Source organism: Acomys russatus, chromosome 22, assembly GCF_903995435.1.
Source record: "Acomys russatus chromosome 22, mAcoRus1.1, whole genome shotgun sequence".
Taxonomy (NCBI): Eukaryota; Metazoa; Chordata; class Mammalia; order Rodentia; family Muridae; genus Acomys; species Acomys russatus.
In genome coordinates, this window is record NC_067158.1 from 44,029,734 (window position 1) to 44,047,542 (window position 17,809).

The following is a 17,809-nucleotide window of genomic DNA, read 5'->3' on the forward strand; positions in this document are numbered from 1 at the left end:
TAGATGTATTTATTGCACACATCTATTATTTGTATTAGCTTATTGCTGTGAGTAATGCATTTTTACAATTTGGTGGTTTAAATAAATCCTCTTGAGATTCTGAAACACAGAAATGAATGATTTACTTGGCTACATTCGTGGTTTTCACCGGGCTGTGTTATTTCTGGGGGCTCTGAAGAAGAACCCATTTCTTTGCCTTTATCCACTTCTAGAATGCACTCTCATTCTTTGGCTCACAGCTGCTTCCCTCATTTTTGAAGCCAACAGATAAATAGCATCTCACTTTGACCTCATTGTCACGCTGTCTCACATATAAAGAGCCTTATGATTCTGTTGGGTCCAGTCAAATAATCCTCGATAATCTTACCATTTGCAGATTATCAACTTAATGGTATCTACCAATTTTTAAAAAATATTTTTAATTACACTTACATCATTTCTGCCTTCCTTTTTCTCCCTCTATACCCTCCCCACAACTTGCTGTCATTGAAACTCATGGCCCTTTTCTCTATAATTGTTTGACTTTCAAATATATTTGTATATTCTGAAATATATAAATACAACCCACTCAGTCTTTATAACACTATTTGTATTTACGTTTTGAGAGATGACTATTTGGTATTGGTTAACCAATCAATGTGCTCTTCCATAGGGAAGACTATTTTTCCAGATCTCAGCATTCCTTTGTTGTCTGTAGTTCTTTATCTAGGATTGAGGCCTCATAAGTTTCCCTCCTTCCACATTTGCTTGTTTCTTGGTCTCTTCCTTGTTCAAGTCATGCTTAAGTAGCCATGTTGCTAAGATTTCATGGGTGTAGCTTTGGACAGTTCTAGGAGACACAATCCCACAGCAGAATTTCTGCTCTTTTGTTACAATCTTTCTGCCCCTCTTCAAAATGTTCCCTGAGCCTTAGGTGCAGGAGTTGTCCAAGAGATACCCAAAGTATCACAGGCTATTGATATTGCCCTTGGTTGTCCTCCAAAAGTGGAAGCAAGACCCTATTGCTAAAGACACCATGCACTGAAGACGTGACCCAGAGACCCCTGAGGTGGAACTAACCTGAATGCTTCCTCCTTGAGGATTGGCTTTCATGGTTCCAGAAGGCACTATGCCAGCTTCCAGGGGAGGGAAGCAACTAGGAGTCCTCCCCGGCTATGATCCCTATGAACCACAGTAGCCAGCATGGCATGATAACCTTAAGGGTGCAGCAGCAGCATGCATATCTTGGCAGTAACTGGCTGGGCTTAAGGCCTGTTAAACTTGAGATTACCATATAATTACAACATTCTCTCCTCCTCTCTCTCCAGGCTCTCCCATATGAGCCCCCGTCTTATTTCATTCAAATCCATGGCCTCTTAGACATACTAGCGTGGAAGGGGTAGCTTACAAGGTTCAACCCCAATAAAGTACTGCAGGCAACTAAGGAATGCTGAGATGAGACATATTATTCTCTAAGGAGCAGCATGCCAATTGGGTATCCAGTACCTAATGGTCAGCCCGGAAACACACATACACAGACACACAACAATAACAACAACAACCGTTAAAAAGAAAGAGGCCATTGAATTTGAATGAAATAAGATGGGGGCTTATATGGGAGGGGTTGGAGAGAGAAAAGGAAAGGAGAGAATATTGTAATGATGATAATCTAAAAAAAAGTATTAATCATAACACAAAGAGATGAGATCAGTATTATATATTGGTTCAATCACATTTTCTGACTTGATGATTTTTTAGAGCCCAGTGATTTTGCCTCAGTATTAGAAACTATCCATCATATTAATAGGTCAAAATTAAAAAGTTTCTCAGTAGATGCCAAAATTTGGATTTAACAAAATGTTTTTATTTTTTGTTGTTTTGTGTTTTTGTCTTTTAAAGATGTATTTATTTATGATATGTGCAATTCTCTGCCTGATGTATGCCTACAGGCTAGAAGAGGGAATTAGATCACATTATAGAAGGTTGGGAGCCACCATGTGGTTGCTGGGAATTGAACTCAGCACCTCTGGAAGAGCAGACAGTGCTCTTAACCACTGAGCCATCTCTCCAGCCCTATTTTTCTTTCTTTAAAAAAATGTGTTATAATTTATTCAGATTGCATCTCGATTGTTATCCTCTAGCTTGTATCTTCCTGTTCCCACCTTCCCTCCCTCTTCTGCCCTATTTCCCTCCCCTAGACCTTTGGGGGACCTCCTCCCCCAATTTTTAATGATTTATTTATTTTTATTTCATATAGTTAGTAATATCACAGTAGCGAGCTGCCATGTGGGTGCTGGGAATTAATAAAATATTTTTAAATTGTGGTGAAAAAATGAAAAACAGAAACATGAAATTTATTATCTTACCCATTCCTAAGTATGTAGCTAGTGATGTTAAGTGTTTACATTGTTAATATTGACAACCTAATATCCATTTTATGCCATTTTTATCCTTGAAAGGAAATGTATTTCTCAGCAAACAGTGTCTATATAGTACCAACATTCATGTCTTTATATAAGTTAGTGTTGTTTACTGTTAAGTGCTGTGTATTCTCATCAACGCAAAGGCCCCTGCTCTTCCCACTTCGCATCTGTGCTCCATCTCCACAGCCCCAGAGCCTCCTCTCTCAACTAAGTTCCAACTTTTGACTCTCCCTCCTAGGGTGCTTTACGCTAGTTAGCCACACGTTATGTTTCCCAACCCTTTCAAAGTGTTTGGCCCAAGAGCACCCCTCCTCCATAGTCCTTCAGGACAGAATGGCAAGGCCCTCTCTGCACCTCCTTTGTCCTGTTCCTGCAGCACGGCCACCTAGTGTACTGATGTAGTTGCTCACCACTGGGCTCTCTCTACCTCCCTTCACCACAGCTGAGCTCAGTGCTTCATTTGTTTGCCTGTCTTTCTTTTGATGTGCACCCTGCCTCACCCTGAGGTTTGGGCTTGGTGTGTAGCCACAGTGAAAGAGACAGCTAGCCCACTGAGTTGTAGAAATCCGTGGATGTCCTCCATACTGGATTTGAAACTCATAAAAATAAATTAAAAGGACAGCAGGTTGAACAAGTCATAATTACAGAAGATCTGTAAAAGTAAATAGAGAAAAATAGGGATCATTCAGAAATACAATGCTGAGGTATTTTCCAGAAATAGAGATATACAAAAATTTAAGTTGAAGAAACATGATAGTTGAGCCATATAAATAAACAAATCCCAAATTAGGTATATTAAGAACTGAGAATAACAGTATAGGACATTAATATCAACGTAGTAACAAGTACATGTAACATTTTAATACTATGACATAACATGCCTAGGCGCCGTTCTAAACACTTTCTATATACCTCTTAATCCCACAGTGCACTTGGACCTAAACATTGTTATCACATTCATTTTCCATGTGAGGACACAAATACTTAAAAGTCTAGTCACTTGCCCTTGTCATCCACGTAGTAAGTAAGCTGTAGAGCTACAGTTTAAAGTCCAGCAAAACTAAGTCTAAATGGATGAGAAAGGACGGCACAAGAAGTCTCTAACCCACCCTTACTGTGTGCCTGCTTCCCTTTTTCCAGCCACCCTGAGTTGTTTGTACTATCCGTAGAATCCCACGTCTTCTGAATGTCCTTTCCTCTTCCTGGGGACCGGACTCCTGACCCCCCCCCCCCCCCAATTTCAGGCTAGTATCAGCAATCCGGTTTCCTCTACTGGGAAGTCAGCTGCTGCTTGTCTTGAGAAGATTCCTGCCTTGCTGCCGCCGCCCTTTCTGAAATGGAGGCCCTGTCTCCATTCTCGGCATGCCTAACTGTTGCACACCGGTTAAGTCTGGTTCCAGTTTCCTACCCGCCTCAGTGCTTGTGTGTGATTACTGTGGTACCTCGACGTAGTTTTCATTTGCTGAGTTTCTCACAGGTTATTTTAGTTTCCAGATAAAACATAGGAAAGTCAGCGCATAGTTAGCAGCTTTCATTTTCTGCTGTTCAAAATCTAGGGAGCAAACAGGACAAATTTTTATGAGACCTGGCTGCCTTCACTTGAAGCCCCTCTATGAGCATTTAACGAAGGTGCACCGATAGAGGGCGCTCTTCCCATTGAAAAACGCAGCACTGAACTTGAGCAGTCCCGCTCCAGTGCCTCCTCATGAAATTATAATTAATTTAATTACTATCAATTGTTCTATAGCAGTACTCATTGTTTATTTTTCCAATGTTATATCCAGGTATTACTTTGTTTTTCACGGGACACATCTGTACTGAGTCACTTTGCATACAACAGTGCTTCACCACCGAAATCATACATCAGAGGTAATATTTTAATAATTCTAAAGAGAAATTACTAAGGACTTATATAATCATTCCAATAATGTTTGAACATTTTATATCTTATATTAGTATTTCCAGTTTTTAAACTTGAAAATTATTTCCAATTTCTCTGCAATAGTAATTACTGTCTTTCCTTTCAATGTCAACACCCAAGGGCAGAGGTCACCCTGTGGTGCCGACGGACATAGCATTTCAGTTGCCTTTCTGGTTCTTGCCATCTCCTGCCTCCTCTGCCCCTGTTGTGCCAAATCTGTCATTTTTTTTCTTCTTCTCACTACCCATGAACTCATCATAGAGATTTGTCTTTTCAGTTTTTCTTAACTTTCTGTTTGTAATTAGTCCTTGAATTCAGTTATAATCATGGCATGACATACATGCTGTACTGCCCCTCTAATTTCTATTCTAGCATTCTCTCTCACATCGGCCACGTCAGCAGATCCATGTCACCATTTCAGTGTCCTGTCAGTCATCACCAGAAGGCTGAGCTAACTTCAGCCCTATCTTCTTTTTGCTGAGTGGTGAACACCAGCACTACCGTCTCATTGCCCTGTGGTGTGTTTGTGGCGACTCACCTGCTGCCTTCATGAAGAAGAAGCCATCGCTGCCTGGCTCTTCCAGCTCTTTTCTAGGACAGACCACACCATCTTGCGTTGAGGCAGGCTCCCTCCGCCAGTGTGGGGCTGCTCTGCTTCTGAAATGAAGACATGAAAACTCTTGTTTTCTTTTGATCTAAAGAGATTGTTGCGACAGGGAAGTGGCTCGGTTAACAGAGCACTTGGACTGCAAGCATGAGGGCCTGGCTTTGGTTCCCCAGTCAGAGTTCTCACAGGTGATCTTAGTGTCCAGATAAAACATAGGAAAATGATCACACAGTTCAAAAACACAAATTTTGTTTTCTGCCATTCAAAGTCTGGGGAGCAAGTAGGGTGAAGTAGAACAGCATACCCGTACCCTACCACTGAGGTACAAAGACGAGTGGGTTCCAGATGCTCACTGGCCAGCCATCCTAGCTTAATTGTCAGAAAAAAAGCGGGAGGGTGATCTAGGAAGACAGCTGGTTCTAATCTCTTGCCTCTACATGCAAACACACACACACACACACACACACACACATGAATATATACATATATACATACATATATGTGTATATATATTAACATACCCCTACATCTCATCCTGCACAGAATGATCGTAAAATTTAATTGTAATTACCTAATGGGCTAAAATGAGCTATAATTTTGAAGACTCTCCATCTGCTCGCATCATCTTAACCTAGCTTTCTTTCCTTCCCTGATTATCTCACAATATGCTATATTCATTCTAGCCCATACATAGCCCTAGTGCATAAGAAGCATCTCGTTCTGTTTTGCAAATTATAGGCCCTTGATGAACTAGCCGATATGTCATGTATACCAACCTATCATCAATCTCCCTCCCCTCTGAGCACTGAAACCCTTAAAGCCCATTTAAAAGAGTCAGCAAACATATTCTATCATTTTGTGGTTTGGCCTAGGTTATGAGCCGAAAGGTGTAGGTGGGGACCATACCCTGTATTGCTGTGCTTGTCTCCAGACCTACTGCTATGATCAACTGTGACAGTTCTTCATCATTCTGTTTGTTCTTCTCACAAAGATCAGTCCTGTATGTTTCACCTTAAGCTAAGGAGGCCCCAATGTTTACTCTTGTCTTCTTTCTGCCTTACACCCAACTAAAAAAGCAATAATAATAATAATAATAATAATAATAATAATAATAATAATAATAATAATTTTTAATTTAAATCTCAATGCAAGAATGAATGTCTGTTTAATAACTCAGGGTTGATAAGAAAACTGTTAACGTGAAAGCCACCTGTCTTAGTTACAGTTTCTGTTGCTGTGATAAAACACAATAACAAAACAGAGCTGGGGCGGGAAGGGTGCATTCTGCTGCCCCTTCCTCATCACTGTCCTGTGACTGAAGGAGGTCAGGACAGGAACTCAGACAGGAACCTGGAGGCAGGAGCTGCTGCAGAGGCCCTGGAGGGGTGCTGCTTACTGGATTGCTCCCATGGCTTGCTCAGCTTGCTTTCCTATAGAGCCCAGGAGCCACAGTGGGCTGAGTTCTCATCAGTCCCCAAGGCTGCCTACAACCTAGTCTTATGGAGACATGTTTTAAATTGAGGCTTAATCCTTCCAGATGACTACAGTTTGTGTCAGGTTGGCACAAAACTAGCCAGCACACTACCTGAAGTTGCTCATGGAAGATGGGAAAACTGAGACGCTGTTGGACATTATAGAGAGTGTACCTCCTGGACCAGTTCTGTTTTCAAATGTCTATCCTCTTTCTCTGGTTGTTACAAATTATGTTGAGAGTCAGGATATATTTGACTGTTACATAGTTGAAAATATTTAATTTTTAACTCTTCAATACATTTTCTGAAAACATAAGCTAATGAGATATGTCAAGGCTTGCTTTAATAAACAGGGTTGTTAAATTCAGAAATTCAATTTTATGCTCATAAATAATTCTTCAGTGCTAAAGGAAATTGGGAAGCATTGTTTAATCAATATTATTGAGTTTAATTCCTAAAAGGCTTTGCTGGCATCAGATGATTAGTTGACAGATTTTCAGCTAATTCCATATCATGAAATGAAATAAAGTTAGACCATGGTTACTTTTAATATTCCACTTATTATCTATTACTTATTATCACAGTCCCAGAATGTTGATTCTTAAAACTTTGTTTTTCTGACTGCGTGGCTTTCTCTTACAGGAAAGCTAGGATTAGAAGAGTACGCTGTCTTCTACCCGCCCAACGGTAAGTGGTGCTACTGCTTCCTCTGGAGGGACATGCGGAAGTAACAACCTTTGTTCTGGGGATGCAGATTTCTTATTCTGTCCTTAAAATGCAGCAAGTTATCATCTGAAATAACCCTGCTTTCTGTAAGAGGTGCACTCTAGTGACTTCCTGCATGTTGGGTAGTTTAATGCCAAACTGTGCACATCCCTCCAGCTCTGCCTGGGACCAGTAGATGATTCATGAGAAGATGAGTCAGTGTAAGCACCCATGTCTAAGGCATGTCGTTTTCCTTGAGGAATGCTAACTAGCTCAGCTAGGGCCTTCGCTTTGTGTTATCCGCACAGTGCAGCAGCTAGGGTAACAGACTGCCCTGTGCTGCAGCTCACTGTCTTCATAAGCATCCAGTGTGGTGTTAATTATATACAAAGATTGTGAAGAAAATCATCGCCTTGCTGAGAAGTGATCACTTATGACTCTGTATTTACTGTTTAGACACTCAGTGTCCAGGTCTTTTGGTATGCTTAGAAATGCCTCACAGAGCTGTCCTTTGTCCTGGTGCTGTTATCCTACACCCTGAGGAGCTTTTGCTTTAGAGGAATTAAGGGCTTGTGCATTGGAACCCAGCGGATCTGCATTCAGATCCAGATCCGAGCTCTGCCAATTCACTCCATGACTTTCCATGACCTGAAGTCTCATCAACTTAACATATGGATAATGATCACATGAGGTATGTTAGGAAGTACCAGCACAGGGCCTGATATGTACTAAGTGCAGGCAAAGCAACCATGGTGTCAAGCACTGTCTGACAGCTAGATGTTTCCCTGCCTGGCCACCTTGTAGCTGTCGGCACTGCGGCCTGGTTCCTCACACCCTTGTTCTATCATCCTCTTCACACATTTCCCTATGTTCACATCTGCTTTTGTGGATCAATTTGTTAATTACTAAAATTTCTCTCTAGTTCTAACCTGTTCTGTGATACCTCAAATCTGATATGACCCAACTGAGTATATTATTTCCTGTACCTCTTAAGAGATTAAAAACAAAAACAAAAACAAACAGCAAATTAAGATAACAAGCACCAACCTACACCTGTCTCAGCTGACTACCATTTCATTTACCGGGAGCTCAAGGCCTGAAACCTGGAAGTCATCCTGGAAGCCTGTCTTGCCCCATCTATGTCTCCAGAGCCTTTTGCTTTTATCTGGGGTCATCTCTTCCTCACTCTCACTGCTGCCTTGCTCTCCATCTGATTTGCCATACCCCGTGTAACTGTAATGACCATCTGCACTGGTGTCTGCCCCTTACCTTTTCTATTTCTCTGTTTTTGCCTCTGTTATCTCAGTTCTACATCCAAATGAAAGTCTGAAGATTTCCATTTTTCTTAAAGTTTCTTAAAGCTGCTGCAAAGTTTAACAAGGCTTCTCGGTATGACATTCACACTGGGACCCCTGTACATTCCACTACCTAGCTTCATACGTTACCATTTCCCATCTCACTTTTAAAATATTAATATCAATATCCACCTGTTTAATCTCACACATAGGCACATCCTGACACGGGCACTGTGTTGCTTCCTACTTCATCCCTGATGCTGTTTCCAGCTTAGAATAGGCCGTCAGGCTTTTCTACCCTTAGCCATGCTGGAGGCATGGGTCACACATGATCCTGTTTGGACACAGCACGGAATCCCTGCTGAGTCAAGGGCCCTTGTGTAGGCTCTCATGTACCTGGGCAGAAAACTTTGGTATCTCTCAACTCCATCTCCCTCTCCATGTTGCAGACTTCGGAAGGTTCAGGAGCGTGTTCTTGTGTCATTGCTGCTCTCTCAGTATCTAGCCTATAGTATATAGTAGCATCGCAACACTTACTTATCTGAACTAATTTAGATGTGGTGTGCTAACTTTAACATCTGTATGTAGATATAAACTTGTTGTTTAATTCTTCATCCCAAGACTTAATTTTCCACTAACTTTTTATACGGAAAAAGTAGAAAATAAAAGAAATGTGTCTAAGTAGCTGAAAAAAGGTCTGCCTACACTTGAGGTAACAGGAGGTATTATAATTTCTTAGCTTTTACTTAAACACATGCCTGGCAAGCTTGGCTCATTCCCCCCTTAACAAGAAGCATGACCAGTGGCTGACACAGGTAGGGAAATGACTGGAGCTGTCAGAACTGAAATGTAAAGGCCTCGTACTATGGAGCATTCTACAGGAGCCCTCCAGCAAATTCTGCTAGGACTGACTTCTATAAAAGCCAACAACCCCCTGCCCTTCACAAAGGCTGCAGGTGGTAACAGGTTGTAATTTGAGCCCGTGTGTGTGTGTGTGTGTGTGTGTGTGTGTGTGTGTGTGTGTATGTGTGTGTATGTGTGTGTGTGTCTGGGTGTTAACCCCATGTCTCACATATGCTAGGCACATGTTCTACCACTGCATTCTCTCTCCAACCCTAAGATAATTATAAAAATTTCAAGATACTTATATGTACAATTACAATAATAATTTACGAGTAGTTGTAGATACATCAGCTAATACCTTCTGAGCCATGCTAAAGCAGCCAGAATTATGTTAAGTATATTATATTATTAACTCATGTAATCATTATAATAATTCTATGATATAGGTCCTAATGTTCAATTTAAAGGCCAAGAAACTGAGGCACGAAGGGTTAATCTGCCAGTCAGTGAATGACAAAACCAGGCTTTGAACCCGAACTATCTGCCTTCAGAAACAGTATTTTTATTGCTTGCCCATAAGCCTCAGAAGATTAACTAAAGTTATTGCAATATCTTTGGAAAGAAAAGAAAGTGATTACAATATAGACAAAGTAAAGAGTTACATATAGTAGTTCCAGAAAGATATCTACACACACTAGAAATAAATTATTGAACACAACCTGAGATAAACTTACAGCTTCTCATAAATTGAGTTCTACAGAGTCACTTCTTTTGGGTGGTTTTAGGACTTAGAAAATCAAGGACGCTTCTCTGGAGATAAAGTTCATTTAGTGTACAGACTCCTCTCTCTAAAACTTAGCAACACTAAACAACATTTCACATTCCCTGTCTCATTTTCCAAGCTCTGCCAGAATAGTAATATGTTGAAAGTTGAGGGTGATCTGTAGTAGTACCACAGTCAGTACTGGTTTTCTTGGGCAGAGACATTTACCTAAAGCTCTCTGAAGTATTGTCAGTCTCTGACCAGCAGGTGTTTCCTAGGACAGAAATCTCACCGCCACCCACCTCTTCCCTCCACACACCTGTGAGTTCCTTCCCAGGATGAAAATGAAAGCTGTGATGGCGATAAAACATTGCCTCACTGGAGAACCATCCCTGGACACATCCTCTCTAATAAATTAATACTTGTTAAACAAGATTTTTGGGTGAGAGAGACACCTCACAGTGTCTTTTAAGCGTTTTGTGTTCATTGTTATTAGCCAACATGTATAGGTTGTCTCTGTTTACTTGTGAACACTCACTTCCTGTTCTGACTCAGTGCTGGGAGTGACCCACACAAATGAGTACACAAAGGACCTGCTGATAAGAGCCGTTCATGCTAGTAAATTAGACATGCAAGAAAGAAAGGGAGAGAGATGTCTGAGAGAGTGATGAGGTGCACAGTCCAGGTGTCAGAGAGTGTGGGGAGTTGGAGAAGGCCTGGCTATTCTAGATAAGGCAGACGAGAAGGCACCTCTGAGGAAGTAGGAAACAATAGCGTGTGTGAGCAGAGTGAGCCATGCAAAGCAGTGGGAAAAGAATGTTCTGGAGAGAGAATATAGCATGTTAAAGCCAAGAGTAAGACCAAGACTGACAGCTGGAAGAGCACCACATGGCTAGTGTGACTTCTGACGAGCTGATACAGGTACGTAGGAGCAGCAAGCAAGGGCCAGACCAGGGTTGGATGTGATAGATGTAGCCCTGTCTAGGGTTCCTGAAGAACAGTTTTTATTAATTTTTTTTTTTTTTTTTTTTTTTTTTTTACCTTTCCCCCTTGTGGATGGGCTGTACTTAATTTCTTTGCATACTTAGTAGATTTTTTTTTCCATTGGTGAAAGTTGGCTGTCTTCCCTATTATAATGTGATAATTCTGGGAATCAGACTACCTCTTCCCGCTCCAGAATTCACTGTTGTTGCTTATGCTCTATAGTTGTTGGTTTAGTGATTTTTGTAAACTATTTATATAATTGTTATATTTATTATTTTGTGTCTACTGAAATCTCTAATCTCTTTGATTAATGGTGAGCTAGTGATTTTATAAGACTTTCCTTAAGTGGTTGTTAGCACTAAGTTTTTTAAATTCAAAATTAAAACATCCCTTGGGGTTTGCAAATTGGCTTGGAGAGGGTCACACAATGCGGGATAGCTAGGCCAGTTACAACTGCGCGGTAGGCTTCACTCCTTTACAGAGGCTAAAGTCAGAAGTGGAAGCCTGTGTTCTCAGGTCCTCCCTACATACCTTCATATTGTTATATAATTATATTATTTTCACATAGAGTTCCTTTCTGGGGCTCTTTTTTGCCATGCTTTTCAATCTGTCTATTATTTGCCCTGCCTGTTATTCTTTCTTTTTTGGGGGCCATATGTAGTAATTTTGCCTTTAAATGCTCTTGACAAATGCTGCCAGGCAGGCGCCTCAGTCCTGAGAAATCATGGACACTAGCAGGTGCAGCACAGCACACCTGAGCCTGTCCCTTAGGGAGCTGCAAGGCAGGCCAAAACACAAAGGCACTTTTCCCCATAAAAGATCTGCATTGTCTCTCACCCCACCGAGTTCCACGAGGACCGTGGGCTGCTGTTTGCGCTGCTGTTGCCAAGCCGGAGAGTAGGGGATGGCAAGTGGGTGGATAAATTAAAATGCCACAGTGATGTCTTACCAAAATCCTTGCTTCATTAAGCATCCTCCTTGTTATAAGGATTATTTTTATTAGATTCCAGAGTGTTAAAAAATTGATTCTAGCTTTTTTCCCAGTTGAGTATTGCTTTTGCTAGAGGGACAGTGCTGGGTACTTTCCTTCGTTCTTGTCAACGATGGCTCTCTTACACCTTCTGAAAAATCACCCTGGATTCTATATAGGATGTGGTAGTTTTTCAAATGTAAACTTGAAGAGAACAAGGACATTAATACTTTTAATGGCCATTATACCCAACATTTACAATCATATGTAGCATGACGTCTGTGTTCAATAAACATGGAATGAATGTGCAGGTGACGGGGGGAGCTGACACAGAAGAGTCCAAAGGAACAGAAGGAGGTGAGGTTTCCTAGGCTAACATGAAAAGTACACACACATCTGCCCGAGACTTGACCATTAATCACTAAATAACATGTAGGGAAGTTCTGGGCTCTAGAACAGTGATTTTCAACAGAGCTTAATAATCCCAGCAAAATACAGAGATGTGTGCTCACATGCTACTAACATCTTACAGCATACAGAACAGCTCCATAACAAAGACTAGGTAAATTTCTTGAAGAAAAAAATGAAAATATATTACTTTTAAATATTTTTGAAAGTGTAAAGTTGATAAATGGCAATGTATTTTGTCATCTATATTAATTAAATTAATTTAAAATATCACATAACCTCGTATCTATTTAGAGTGTAAATTTAGATAGAAGTGGAAAAACTTTTTAAGATTTAAAAACAAATATGACCTCTGGATTCACATTTGGATGTTGTTTTATTGTAATGGTTTGGAAAATTTTAATTGCTAAAATAAAGTATCAAAAAGTCAGGTGCAGTGGCACATGCCTGTAATCCCAGCATTCAGGGAGGCAGAGGCAGATGAATCTCTGTAAGTTCAAGGCTGGTCTGCAAAGTAAGTCCAGGACAGCCAAGGCTACACAGAGAGTCCCTGTCTCAAAAAGAAAACTGCTTTAGAAAGATGATAAAAATGACTTAAAAATCCAATTTAACCATTCTCTTAGTCTCTGTCTTTACTGACATGTTGGTTATCCATGAGATGGGAATAAACAGAGGACTATATTCTCTCAACAAATGATTCTAATAAAGTGTACTAAGTAGGTTCAAACGAAAGGCCATAAGCACTCCAACCGCTGTGAGGGGAAGTGAATCAGATGAAGTTATAAAGGCGATGAGGAAAGGGAGCCCAGCCTGGCAAGTGTGAAGCACGCTAAGTGTTGTTGTTGTTGTTGTTGTTGTAGTGTTTTCTGAGCTTTAGCAAGGCTCTGTTAAATCACCTCTTTGCACTGTTTAGTCATATCACACAGGATGGGCAGTTAACATTGAGACCTTCTTCAGATACATAGGGGAGGGCATCTTAAAACAGTCACTTATAACATACTTGTGGAATTTGGAAGTCTGGTCCAAAATGTGTCCCCCGTGCTTAAAGCACATGCTTGGATACAGCCACGTGAAGGAAACTTGACTCTTGAAAGGCTGAAGTGTTGAGAGGCAAAGGAAGGCTCTGAAAAAACTGGCTAAGAAACAGCTCTATGATCAAAGAAACCCAGTGTATCTGGTGCCCCCATTTGACCACTTCCCCTTGGCACTCAGGGGAAGGGTAAGCAGGCCATCCAGATGAGACCTGATAGGCTGTGACCATATGGTGTGGGAGGTGGTCCCTTCTGTCACAGTCCTAGGGGAGGGGAATAGGATGAAAGAAGGAGGGAGGGAGAAATGGGAAGATACAAGTGAGAGGATTACAATCTGGATATAATCTGAATAAATTATTTTTAAAAATTAAAACAAAAGAAGCCCTGTGTATGTTCTGGGTTGCTCAGGGTTCTTCCCTATTCCTTAGGCCCCTGCTTTTTGCCAGGACTTTACTGTGCCCTCTTCAAACCATGGAGACTTCTTGGAGCCCTCGTTAATCTTAGTCAAGCTTTTCTTGAACTTATGCTCATAATTAAATGTAGTTCATTCTGTTTGGAAAGCATAAAATAGCTGTGGGTATTGAACATCTGTGTTGTACTACAGATTATGCTGGTTTTACTGGTCAATAAATACAACTAACTCATTTATGTCCGAGAAGAACTCAGCAAAAGTTCATGCATTAAAATAAGAATTCAGACAAGATTGGTAACTTGACCAAAGTCACAAAGAACTCAAATTCATGTCTATATGACTTCGCTGAGTTTTTGTTCTTTTTTTTAAAAAAGATTTATTTATTATGTATACAGTGTTCTGCCTACATGTACAGTTGCACACCAGAAGAGGGCACCAGATCTCATTATAGATGGCTGTGAGCCACCATATGGTTGCTGGGAATTGAACTCAGGACCTTTGGAAGAGCAGCCAGTGCTCTTAACCTCTGAGCCATCTCTCCAGCCCCACATTTTTGTTCTTTACAGAGTCATATGTAACATCCTATGCTATATCTTAATCACATGTTTATAAGTAGTTTTTACTTCAGCATTTAATTTTTCAGCTTTTATAAACACTAACCACATTATTTGTCATCTCACAGAGGATGCTAGGCTGGATTCTGAAGATAACGCACAGTGTGAAAAGTGGCCCTTGCTTATGTAGCACAGTTGCTGGTTTTTCAGGTCTTGGGAGAATGTAATAACAATTTAGCTGAGCATGAGTGATGTTGATGCACGCACCCTTTGTGCGCCCATGTAGCTCACTAGCTTGGTCGCTGGAAGCTGTATTGAAGGTGGCTTGCCTTGATTAAGCCGCGTCTCACTTAGCAGATTCTCAGAATTCGGAGTGGTTGAAAGTAACCATAGCTCCTTTCAACCTACTGAAATGCCTCAGTAGAGGCTTAACAGAAGACAAAAATAGCTTTTTTTTTAAATATATTGTTTTATTTTTAAATGTCACAGAGTGAGGCATAAGAGTGCAGGTGTTGTGAACCTGGAGATAAATGTGTGTTAGGATTAATAGGTTAGGGACTTTGTTTTTGTCTTAGGTTATAGCTCACTTCAGGAGGGTTCTGAGTGGATGCATTGTATACAAAATTATCAGTGAAAGCTACTGATGTAGGAAGCCTGTGGTGGTGAGTTAGTGTGCTGCACCCCATAGGCTCCAGACTCAGGATCGTACAACAAAGAGGAAGCAGATTTATCACAAGTTGTAAGGCCAGTTCGGAGGTTTGAATTCCACAAGTGAACTGTAAACATTTAACCAATACAGCAAACCCAGACTTTGAATTTCATTGATGAAGGATCAATGTCTCACTTATTCCAGTGTCTCTAGGGACTAGAGAGTAGGTGCCTGAGTATCAGGTAATTAAAAAGTCAGCGTCCAGCAGATGTGCGGTGGACGGATGGATGAGCAGCAGGCAGCATGGCTCCAAGCAGAGGCCTTCCTCATGGTCTCAGCACTAGCTTCAGGAGATAACTTGAACAATTTCAAGCTGGTTAACGACTTGAGCACTTGGAGGGAAGAACAGAAATTAGGAGGCTTTTGCCGAACCCCAGGTAAGAGCTCATTAGAGCCCAGTTACGAGTCATAGATGGAGGCAACTAAAGAAACAGTTCAAACACAGCAGAGGCAGACTCCAAGTTCCATAGCGCTTTCTGGAAGCATGTAATGGGTACAATTATGTTCTTGGCATAATATCTGTCCTCTGCTCAAAGGATTTATATTTTACAAAAATAAAAATAAAATGGATTATAAGACAGTGAGGTAAGGAAAATGCGTGTGTTAATCACTGACTTTTGTCAAGTGTAGTATTCTATTGCACACATTGTCTTATTTACTCATCTTCTAATTGGCAATACTTTATAGGTAAGAGCTAGCCAATCCAGAACCCTCACAGGACCCGTCTGTCATCCACTAACTATTAAAAGTTGTAAATCTGAGCAGGAACCTGGTAAATTTTCTGTGCTTTCCTGCCTGGACTTGGATGCCTTCATAACAACCTGGAAGGCCAGTTTGGATTCTCTGACTCCTCAGCATCCCTAGGGTACCATATTCATACCTCCTTCTTATCCTGTTTGTGCTTCCCCAAAGAAACACCTCGGCCCACTTGTCTGCCCTGCAGTGTATATATTCATCAGGACTGAAAAGAGCATGCAGGCTTTGCAAGCGGGCTTCAGGAAATCTGGCCTGGAAATATGGGATGGTCACTAAGAAGAGACATGAACTTCATGTCAGGGGTGTAGTCAAAGTAGAGCCCTCAGCCCAGAGTCACTGTCCTTACCCTGAGAGAGCTGTGGAAAAATAAATAGGTTAAATAACTTATCTCCATGTCTGTAGGCCGTGATCAAGCCAGAATCGCATAGTGCTGTCTGGGTGCCCAGAGACCCGTGCCTCATTTAAGCAGGGCAGGTCAGCCGGCACAGGAGTACTCTGTGCTGAATTGTTTGACGTGAGAAACCAGGGACAGCTGGGAGATAAGTCTAGAGTGTTGCTGAATATAATCAAAATGTTATATAAAAGGCTAAGAGAATATGATATTAAAAAAAAATAAACTTGGACAAGTCAGAGTCAGGGCTAGGAGGGAAGGTCGTTGCCTGAAGCCCTGTGCACCCAAAGGCTGAAAAGGATGCCATCCACCAGGGGTGCTTGTAGAGTAGGGAAAGGAATGATGGTGGTGAGATAGCCAAGTGCCCTGTTGACCAGAAAGAGACAAGGTACCAGACATCAGGGACCAGAACCAAAGGAGTACAAAAAAGCAGTAATAGGCCAAAGCGTGTGCAGGGATGTGCTGAGCACTCATACAAACAGCATCCAGAAGGACACAGGATTCTGAGGTTTCACAGTTTCCATTAAAGATTAATAATGAGAATTCTGGTGGACTGAAAGTAAATATGACAGAGTCTTGGAAGGCAGCTGAGATTAGGGGTGAGCACAAGAACCGTAGAGAATGAAACACAGAAGCACAAGTTTTGGGGACCAAGCCTAATGTGCCCAGCTCATCACTGCCACGGGAAGGTCAAGGCTGAGAGGGAGCCTTCTTGTCTAGAGCTAACGTACCCACGACAGGCAGCAAGTCCCTGGGCCTGTCTGTGGCTGCTAGGGTCATGTGTCATGTAAAGGTGTCTGGGCAGTAAAGGCAAGCAATGTAGATGGCTGTGGGCTTTTGGTTTTTTCATTTAAAAAATAAGCTTGGCTTCAAAAGAAGATTTTACATCTAACTAATGAAAAATAAGATCTGGGAAGAAAATGGACTTTTGATGATGATGTGTGATGAGGAGACGTGTGTGTGTGTGTGTGTGTGTGTGTGTGTGTGTGTGTGTGAAATCTTTGATTTAAAGATGTCCATGGGAACTAAAGATACAAAACTTAGATGCCCATCCTTGCTTCTGGTCTCCATAGTAGAAGTAAAGAGCACATCTCGTGCCATCCACCTCAGACGAGCTGTGTGCAGTGGACTTTTCTCCTCGACCGTCAGTTGACTGCCAGAGCCTCCAGGCCCGCCATCTTACCTGTGTAGCCTCTGTGGCTTCCTCTGCCTTTGCCAAGCCTGACTGTCCCCTCCACCCCTTTCCATTGTGCTATTTTTCTTGATAGCATTTATCACTGTCTGAATGCAGACACTTAGTCTATGCCTCTTCCATAACAAGCGGCCAGTTGCAGTCCTTAGAATAGCATCCAGCACATGCTAGAGGTCCAGGAGATGTTTGTTGAGTAAAAAAATGTGGCAAGGAGAAGGGATAATTGGTGGACAGGATTCTAAAGCAGGGATCACCAGACTTGTTCTGTAACCAGCCAGGTGGTAAATATTTTACATTTTTCTGGTCACTGTCTACTTCATATTACTATTTGTTTTTGTAAATAATCCTTTAAAAATGCAAAAGCCATTCTTAGCTCATAAGCCACACATAAACC

The 17,809-nt window shown here is 41.4% G+C and overlaps 1 protein-coding gene across 1 annotated transcript in view; it reads left to right on the forward strand.

Annotated features, from left to right (window-relative positions):
- Tbc1d19 (TBC1 domain family member 19) overlaps positions 1-17,809 on the forward strand; it is a 111,038-nt gene that overhangs the window by 61,628 nt on the left and 31,601 nt on the right. Inside the window, exons 14-15 of the mRNA XM_051164694.1 lie at positions 4,187-4,271; positions 7,045-7,089. Of these exons, the coding sequence (XP_051020651.1) occupies positions 4,187-4,271; positions 7,045-7,089 (130 nt within the window). The remainder of the gene's footprint in view (positions 1-4,186; positions 4,272-7,044; positions 7,090-17,809) is intronic.